The 10,094-nt window shown below is 43.5% G+C and overlaps 1 protein-coding gene across 1 annotated transcript; it reads left to right on the top strand.

The window, feature by feature from the left end:
- Positions 1–904: 904 nt before the first annotated feature.
- On the top strand, positions 905–4,388 carry sox7 (SRY-box transcription factor 7). The gene is made up of 2 exons (XM_047574545.1): positions 905–1,674; positions 2,623–4,388. Exons 1-2 carry the CDS (start codon positions 1,443–1,445, stop codon positions 3,606–3,608), a joined length of 1,218 nt encoding a protein of 405 aa, XP_047430501.1. The 5' UTR covers positions 905–1,442; the 3' UTR covers positions 3,609–4,388.
- The last annotated feature ends 5,706 nt before the right edge of the window (positions 4,389–10,094 follow it).

The following is a 10,094-nucleotide window of genomic DNA, read 5'->3' as shown; positions in this document are numbered from 1 at the left end:
GCACAATCTGTGGCTTCAGGTGCCGTATCCTGTTCCTGTGCGGGGGTAAGTTTCACACAAGGCTCTAGCTGACACTTCAGTTTGACGGTGGGAGGGACGACCGATGAAAACGTGTGTTAGATCTCAAGGCTGGGGAGAGGAGCCGCGTGTTCTTCCTATCTGCAGTCAGGTTGCTCCCTCCTCCATATTACAAACCAGGGCACTATCTGACCTGTGATCAGTAGCCGTGTCTGAGCAGTGTGTGTGTGTGTATGTGTGTGTGAGAGAGTGAGCTACTCCATGACGGCAGCCTGAGAGTATCCTGTCAACAGGAACTCCTGGATTTGATATGCACCCGCTTCTGGCCACAGAAGGAAACTGATTTGTTTGTAGTGTGCGTTCAGAGCTTTTATTTCTCCGGTCAACCACATGTGTGTGTGTGTGTGTCCAGAGGTTCCAGGAATGGATCAGCATAACCCAATCGGCTGAGAAAGTGACACACTGATTATGTCTGGGAGAATAGGTTTAATATGAGAATCTTTTTTTAAAAAAAATAAATAAAAAGAAAGAAATATATATATATTTATAATGGAGCTGAGTTTTAGAAGGCAAGAAATGACGAGCAGCTTGTTTTCTAAAAATTGAGGGTGGTGTGTTTTACTTGGTACGCAAACAACATAACTATCTGGTATCTGGGACTTAGGTGGAAAATTCAAGCGTCACTAAACCAGGGCAGTTTGCTGATGTCGTTGACTGCAGAACAGGTTAGGTAGGCTGAGATTGTCAGGCCAGATTTTCCTCGAGACTAGAGAGAAAAAACAAAGTTTCAAAACTGTCATCACTGCTCAAAACCACGAATGTTTGCAAAAGATTTGGGTTATTTACACGTTCGCTTCTATTTGGCTCACTCCAAGTGATCTTTTTGAAAAAATAAATAAAGAATCAATAGTTTCAAGTAACCAGGAACTATCGTTAAATGTAATGAGTTGTCCCATTAGTTAAACACGCCAGATTATCTGTCAGAGGAAAGTGTTGTTTTGTATTGAGACCAGTTGAAGGAGTTAGTAGTGTTGAAATGTTGCCCTCTCTCTCTTCCCTTTCACGGGGCTCAATTTGCAATCAAGGAGGAGCCGCGAGTCCTCCGGGGTTTCTTCTGGAACCTGCTCCTCAAATATAAAGCGCTTCCCCCATCCAGCAGGAAAGACTGAATCATAACTCACTAGGAGGAGCCGCTGCGCCAGCACATGGGGTTTCTCTTAAAACCCTAACTGACATCTGACTGTGGTTTGTAGTGATTCAGTCTGTGAGGGAAGCGCCGCTGGATATATATACATTTTTTTTCTTCAAAAAGTCATTTTTGTTATAGCTTCTCAGCCCGCAGTACACACAGAGACACGAAGCACAACTCGCATCAAGAGAGAGTCAGACGCGCATCTTAAGTTTGGAGAGGAGAGAGCGCGCAGATGGCTGCTCTCATCAGCGCGTACTCGTCGTGGCCGGAGTCCTTCGAGTGTCCTCCAGGAGACGGGGATGGGACGGACGGACACGGCCCGCACAGGACTCCCGTGGACAAGGCGCCGGAGCCGCGGATCAGACGGCCCATGAACGCGTTCATGGTCTGGGCCAAAGATGAGCGCAAGCGGCTGGCGGTTCAAAATCCAGACCTGCACAACGCCGAGCTCAGCAAGATGTTAGGTGAGAGAAAAAGTTTTAAAAAAGTTATTATTACTATTATCATCATTATTGTTTTGTATTATTATTATATTTATTATTCTTATTATTATTGTTATTATTAGTCTTTACTTTCTAAGCCTCCTAAAACGTCCGTGAATTTGTGTCAGGCCTCAGATCTTTTCAGAAACTACTAATTTTGCAACTCAAAAATAACTAGTAAATCCAACACGTAATAATAAAAATGCGCTGTTAAAGAATAATATAGCCAGCAAATCATTTTTCAGGACACATCAAGCACAAATCACAACTTTACTGCGGGTTAAAGAAACCTTTACAACGCGTCTCACAAATCTGCACGAACTTATTTTAGTGTCACAGAATCATAAATCTGTTAAGGCACGGACGCAGAATTATTTTATCTTGGTTTTAGGCTCCATGGATTAATTCTTATTGTTGAAGTCTAAATCTGGCACTCTCGCAAATTATCTGTGAACCAATTTCAGAACATCAGTCCACACCTAAAATATTAGTAGGATAATTATATTTACAAATGGTGTCTAGTTTGAAACTGGACAATCATTATATTTAGTTTCTTTAAAACAACTCACAACTAAAACAAACAAAAACTTTTAATTAAATCTTCAAGGCTATTTCTTTTCTTGAATAAAAAAACTAAATCAAATAACATAAAAAGACCATCTATCTAAAATTTTAAATAGTCTCAAGCACCAGTCTGTTTAACTTTTCAAGGCTGTAATTCCACCAATATTCTAATGAGTTTTATATCTCAGTGCTCCATTAATTAAACGTTAGGAATATTTTTTGCATGTATTTTCACTGTATTTTTTTTTTTTTGAGAAAAGATGATTGTCATAAAATATAAGTGCCAAAACAAAGTGAAATCTACATTTGACTGTAACACATCTAAGAATTTCAGTTCAAATGAAGAATTTTTTTTTCTCTGTGCAGGAAAGTCATGGAAGGCCCTGACTCCCCCTCAGAAGAGGCCCTACGTGGAGGAAGCGGAGAGGCTCCGGGTGCAGCACATGCAGGACTACCCCAACTACAAGTACCGGCCTCGCCGGAAGAAACAGCTCAAACGAATTTGCAAGCGAGTGGACCCCGGCTTCCTGCTGAGCGGCCTGGCTCCTGATCACAGCACCCTGCCTGATCAACGAGCCCTCTGTCACCCCCTCGACAAAGACGACGGCGGCCCTAATGGAGTCGGCGGCGGCTTTTCCAGCTCCAGCCCCGCTTTGCCCAGTGTCAGAAGCTTCCGGGACCCTGCCGGTTCCAACAGCAGCTTTGACACCTACCCCTACGGCCTGCCCACTCCTCCTGAGATGTCCCCCTTAGATGCCATGGACCACGAGCATGTCCCCCCTTCTTATTACTCAACGTCTGGTAGCTCCTCCGTCTCCTGCTCTTCCTCAGCCTCCTGTCCAGACGAGCATCACCAGAGCCAGACGCACATGGGCAGCCCGCCTCCTTACCACACTGACTACACTCAGACCCAACTCCACTGTGGAGGCACACACTTAGCTCACATCCCTCACATGTCCCAAACCGGAGGCGGCGGTGGACTGATCTCTGGGCCTCCTCTGTCCTACTACAGCTCCTCACCTTTCTCCCAAATTCACCACGGGATCCACCAGGGTCACCTGGGTCAGCTGTCTCCTCCACCAGAGACACAGGGACACCTGGAGACTCTAGACCAGCTGAGCCAGGCAGAGCTTCTGGGTGAAGTGGACCGCAACGAGTTTGACCAGTACCTGAACTCCACTGGGGGCGGGTTCCACCCTGAGCAGGGCAGCGGCATGACCGTTACAGGACACATTCAGGTGGCGTCAGCCGCGTCTGCCGCCGCATGTCCCAGCAGCACCACGGAAACCAGCCTCATTTCAGTGCTTGCGGACGCGACGGCGGCCTACTACAACAACTACAGCATCTCGTAAGCGTTGTCACAGCAACTACCGTACTTGTGACTGATCTCAGACCAGGGTTTAGAAGGATGAAGAAATTTGGGATGATGTTGCACGCGGGTGTTCATGAAGACGTTAGAACGGCGTGCCTGTTAGCAGCCTCGAAAACCCTCGTTGGCATCTACGAGCAGCTTCATCCCACTAGTGAAAAACTGAATCGATTACTGAGCAATATGATTGTCCGGAGCCGAGAAAAGAACAAAGAGCAAACGGAGGAATATGAAGAAAAAGGGAGATGGACACCTCAGGGACGCAGACACTAAATACTATAATATGCCACCTCCAGCTGTCGTGAAATTTCCAAGCCAGAAGAACAATCGTAAAAGACTTTGTTTGTCCACTTGTAAATGTCACCAGTAACTGTTGCCACCGAGGCATGTACAGGCGCTCTTTAGAAGCTTATTTAAGTCCTTTGATGTTTTGCATAAATGCTACCTGTAATGCTATTATCAACACTTCCCATTCGAATGTTTGTATTGTATGTTTTTACTCTCATTAGCTTGGGAGTCTTACCTCAGTAGTTGTAATTGAATGAGGTTTTAGTTGGACATTTCTTATGCAATTTAACAAAATGGTGTATAATGAAGAAAGAAAGGCGTTTATACTTCTTCCCAAGTACTTAATAATATATAATCACCCACTGCAATGAAAAATAATAATGGTAAATATAACTGTATGCTGATTTAGGTTTGTGAAAGATGATAATTTAAAATAAAGGTCAGTTTTTTTTTTTAATTAACACAATTGCCACTTGGATAATGAACATGAACACACAGACGACATACAGTTTTTTGTTATTTCACTGTTAGACATGAACAGGAGCTATTTCTAAAGGCAATGAGCTGTAGCATATGAACATTTCACATATACCTAGCACCCAAATAAAAAATAGATTTCTGAATAAAACACAATAAAAGAAAGTAGGACTCGCTCTAGTTTTTGATATTTTCCATGCACAAAGATCTTTGAATTGTGTCACGCCGCGTATTCTCCTATTTCGGGCTCCGTCTATCTGTGAGAGGTCCATTCTAACACCCACTCCCCCGCTGCCTTTTTCCACCCTCCATCATCTTTCTCCATCCGTCTCCTCTCGCTTTCATTTCATCCCGGTTCAGAGGATTAGTGTAAAACAGGCGCAGTCGTCGCCGCCTGCCTCCATCTCAACCGTCCTTTGTTTTCCTGGAGTCTTATTCTGGGTGCCATTCTTAGGTACGCTGGACCCCCCCACCCCCCCACCTCATGTTATATCTTGCTGATGCAGACCTTTCGTAATCTGTGCAAAATAAATAATAAAAATTAAATTCCAGGGCCTCGTTGACTATTTTACAACCCTCCTCATTTTTCTCTTTTTTTCCCCCCCTCCCTCTCTCCACTCCTCCCCTTCTCACCCTCTCTATTCTCTTGAATTTTTCTTTTTCGATAAAAGGAATTCAGGGGGCTTTTGACAAATCCTGGAGTCTGGCTGGTCTTCCTGCGTTTTTTGGGAATGGTTGAGTCGTGCTTCTTGTAAAGAGGATGTGGCGGAGGAGCAGTGTTTCCTGACTGATAAGGGGAAAGCCTCTCTCCGTCAGGATGTTTGGGCCTGGCTGGGCCCTGCATTAAAGAGCCAGAGTGAGGGAAGGGAACCTGCTGTTCAGTGAGCGGGAGGAAACGCAGGCCGCGCTGATTAGCATCTTACTTACCCCTCTTTACTTGTGCGCCATTTTTCAGGAGAGGCTTTGTCAACCTGGCCTATTGTACCTTGACCACAGACACACCGAAATGCCGAATAAATGTTCGCCATAGTCTGGTAAAACCAGGTTCCTCGTTCTGAAAACACACACGTATGACTTTTATTGGTATCCACATCCAACCACGGCTGTGTGTGCTTTTGAGACTCTTTTGCTACGGAAGTGATTGAATTGACCAGAATGACAACATCCATCATGTGTTGTGCTCATTTCTCTGAGGTTAGGTCATTACCCTCGGTGCCTGCAGGGTTTAAAACTCTGCAGAGGGTCTATTTGTATTTGAGTGCGGCCATATTTTGGATGCGGGAACGGGTGGTGCCTCAGGCATACGGGGTGAGAAAGTAGACTTCAGTGGGGTACAGGCCCCAGAGTTGTCAGGGTTAGCTCAGGGTCCTGCTGCAGACTCCCTTGATAAAGACGACCCGCAATGTCTCAAACGACCACATCCACAACCTCCGGGTAGGACATTGTAACGCGCACAAGGACAGAGACGCAACCGTCAACAAAGCATCATCACATTATACTCAGACTGGTAGAACCTAAAGTCAAAGATACTGAACTTGAGTATAAATGAAATATTGCTTATAACAAAACAGCTCGGAAGATGTGAATTGATATTGTGGTAATATGGAATAAAATTAAACAAAATATAAAATGCAATTAACATCTGATAACACCAAGAAAATCCAATTCATGAGTGAAAAAAATCAATTTTGCAAAAATATTCCCATTTTTCCCTTGATCTAACATTTTTTTTTATGTTTTATTTCTCTCATAAAATAGGATAATTTTGTATAACCATAAAGACCCCTTAAACATTTACCTCAGGGCAAAAATGAAATATTTTTAGTGGACAGTCACAAATTCATAGATGCAAAAAGTATAATATGTTAACATTTCCAGTTAAATGATATCTGAGACAAAGCTGTTACCTAATGCCTGACTAAAAAGCCACCATTTAATATCTTGTAATTATTTCCAGTGACAAATATTGACTGGTTCATATTTCCTATGTAATTTCCTAATAATAATCTTTCATCACTGCTGCAAAATCCCTACAGGACCACCGCTTGTGATCCTGTGTGTTTTTGGGAAGTGAGGGCAAAACACTTAACTTGTCAGCCTTAAGTTTTTCCTCCCTAGAAGTTGACTCATCATCGTCCTAACCTTTAGTCAGGAGCCCGAAGACAGGCTTCGCTGCTGCTTCAGCTGCAATAAATCAACAAGAACGGAAAGAGAAAACAACGTGTCAACAAACCGTGCCACCGTTGTGCACTGCATAAATGTTACACTTTGAATACAAAGGCGCAATCAAGAATTGTCTCCACGGCCCCGTTTTTTCCCCCCATGACAGTGGTGTTCGTGGTACCTTTAATTTCGACTAATTGAAATCGTTCACACACTTGCAAGATCACAAGATTTACAATATTTGTGATTGTAAGGATATAGGCTGAACAAACAAAAGAGCCTCCTCTTGTTATTTCTCTCTGATTGCCGCCTGGCTCTGTTCCAGTCTCAGGTCAAGCCCGTGGAATGAGTCTGTCAGGTAGTCTGTTATGTTTCCTATTTCCTCCTCTGCCGTCATGTCACTTCCCTGGGCAAACAAACAACTCGCTGGTCTAACGCAACACCAACTGTCAAGGTAACAACGTGAAGGCGCATGGAGCCCCCGGGCTTCCACAGCTGTGTAAAGTATTATCCATCTGCTGGGGCCGAGGTGATCAGTGATCACTTTAAATATCGCATTCTCAGGAGGAACGGAGGAGGCCGACTGTCTGGTCGCTCCGGTGTCCATTGTGTAGCCAGCGACGGAGCGTCCAGTCACGTCACATTTGGATGTGCACCGCTTCTGCTATATGACGTTCTTAACGTATTAACTGTAGGTCAGGAGGAAGTGGCTGATTTGAACTACGTGACTAAGGCGTAACACTTATATATGTTGTGGTGTGTTTTAGTTGGTGTATCTTCAGTATTCCTTCTCATTGCTGTGTGATTGCAGGAAATTAACTGTGATTAAAAATAATTAAATTTGTGATACTGATCCAGCTGCAAAAAAAAATTATATATATTTTTTTCTTCTGAACGCTGCAAAGTTATTGTTCCAACGGATGTTGAGAGTACAGTTACATCAAGTCTTGCCGAGCCTGGCAAATAGAAAACCACAAACCCATTACCACATCACATCCTCACACTAAATGCAGTGAACTTTACACCAAATTAAACTACTCCGTGTGACGGATAAAGACACTCTTACATCAGTAAACAGTAAATGTTGTCAGAGTGCATTTCCAGTTGGAGTGTGTTACAGCAGCATAATAACCTGTTTACAATTTGTACTTGGCCCTAAATCTGGCCAAATGAGGAAAAGAAGGAAACACACACACACACACACACACACATCTTACAGCAAGGGATTATGGGTGCAGCTATTCTTCATCTCATTGTGGCTCAACAACAGGCAGAATGTGGGGTGGCAGGCAGGCGTGTACGTCGCCGGACGAAGAATGGACCAGACTCGTCGAGGGACAGGTGCCATGTGGCAGAGGATGTGCGGGGACACAGATGGGGACCCCTGGAAAACTTGGGGGACCGCGCTCGCAGCCAAGGGCCTCCCACCCGTACCTGTGCTGTGAATGCTGCAGCCGAACGGGATCCGGCACCTGTTCTGAGCAGATACAGGCGACCAGCTAAAGCACAGAGGGAGGCCAGCGCGTCGCTGCCAAACCAGGCGAAGGAGAAGGCTAGATTTCCATTTACCCGTAAGCACGGCCTGATTACCAAAATCGGCACAGGCGGTAGAGCTTGTTCTCTGCTGCAGAGCGTACAAAGAAGACCCGTTCTTTCTTCCAAAACTATGTGCAATATCAGTTAACTCCACCCTTGAATAACTTGTAAACTGAAGTGTTTAAAGATAGGACCAGCGTCAAGTTACGTATTATTTGAAATGAGTGATAAATATTCAGTGTGTCCTATTTTTACAGCCTGGCCTGCATTGGTCTCTCTCTCTCTCTGCTTAATAAATAGCATGGGTTATACTGATCTACAGTGGGTATGCTGCAGCGCTTTCTGGCTTGTTTTTGACTGCTGCAGATTCTCCCTTGGGTGGTGTAACTCTTCACCTCAATGTGGAGGAGGATGTTCCTATTGTGCTTCCTAATTGCAATGTGGTTGTTCCATTTAAGAGATAGAGCAACCTTATCTGTTCCGCGTGTGATCTAATATTGTGGGAATAACTGTTAGAGCCATTTTGATGTTTTAATCGAATAGTTTGTGATACATTTTTTTTTCTTACCGCTATGTTTAATCAAGAGCGGGGCGATCAAGGTGGGATGTCGAAATACGTTCTAAAAATGACGACAAGTTCCTGCTGACATGAGAGTTTAAAATTGGTCTAAAATTATCAACAAAAAAAAAAAAATGATCCAAACATTAAGTGAATAAGATCCTAAGTCACTCACTATCTTCCTCTAAGCCAACGTGGTGCTATCAAGGCTCTGGCCCTGTTGTCCTGCCCTCCTACAGACTCAGCGTGCATCCTGAAAAGCAGACGCAGTAATGATTTAGATGAGTGATGTTATAAAGCCAGCAGTGTGAGAGAGCCCCTTTTAACGGCTACTGTGGAGGGTAGACAAAGCAAACCAGCAGGCTGCCCGATGACAGCCCGTACGACGCGGCGAGAGCCATTAAGCTTTGAACGCTTCAGCAAATATCATTCATAAAATTATTGGATGCGCATGTATTCAGAATGTAATAATTATTGTCTATTACTACTAAAGACAGTGTTGCATAGTGTTACATTCTGGTTTTTGATACAGTTGTGTTTAAGTAATGTTTAGTAAAACATATTTAAATGTGTATTTCTTGATTGTGTCGTTCTGTTGTTATTTTTATCGTTTAATTTTTCAAATATTCTTTTTGATTTTACATCCAGATCTTATTACAGAGTAGATATACACTCCAGTTCCATACCTGTTCTATGGCAAGCTCAACAGAGGATATTTGAAGTTCCCTGCAATGTTTTTTATAACTGATTGTATGACTGTATCCGCATTTTTTTTTTTAGCAAACCTTTTCCCCTCATCTTTGATACACAAGAGTTCCATCTCCACTTCATCTCTTTTTCTTTACGAATCACCCTCTTCTTGCTCAAACCATTTCTGATTGCTGCAGGTCGTGGGTCTCTGAACACACCAGTCGAAACTGCTGTTTGGAAGAATTTTTTTTTCTTAATTTATAGATTTGTCAGTCTGGCGACCTGTCCAGGGTGTACCCCGCCTCTCGCCTGATGCCAGCTGGGATGGGCTCCAGAAATCACTGCGACCCCAGTGCAGGATTAAGCGGTACGGAAGATGAGAGGAGATAGATTTGTCTGTTTATGTGCACTGCTGTTGCTGAGAAAGGATGTTTTTTTTTGCTCTGTGCTCTGTCTGTTCTCGAGAAATCACCTACTTAAATTTACATTTTGTGCTAAAAAATGTGTAACCGTATGCAAAAAAATCTGAAAAACACAGATATTATTCATTTTTATATGTCACAGTTTGGACACTTATTACATGAATACTAAGTGGCATGAAAGCATGGCTGGATACGTCTCACCCATAGTGAGGGAGGTGACTGATAAGTGATGCAAGTTCCTACACACAGGAACAACAAACCTCATTTGCAGCTGCTTATTCAGAGATAAAGTACGTCATTTATGACACACGGCATTTCCCTCGCTTTGATGTGC

Source organism: Mugil cephalus, chromosome 21, assembly GCF_022458985.1.
Source record: "Mugil cephalus isolate CIBA_MC_2020 chromosome 21, CIBA_Mcephalus_1.1, whole genome shotgun sequence".
Taxonomy (NCBI): domain Eukaryota; kingdom Metazoa; phylum Chordata; class Actinopteri; order Mugiliformes; family Mugilidae; genus Mugil; species Mugil cephalus.
Note: the sequence above shows the minus strand (reverse complement) of the source record. Positions and strands in the feature narration are given on the sequence as shown.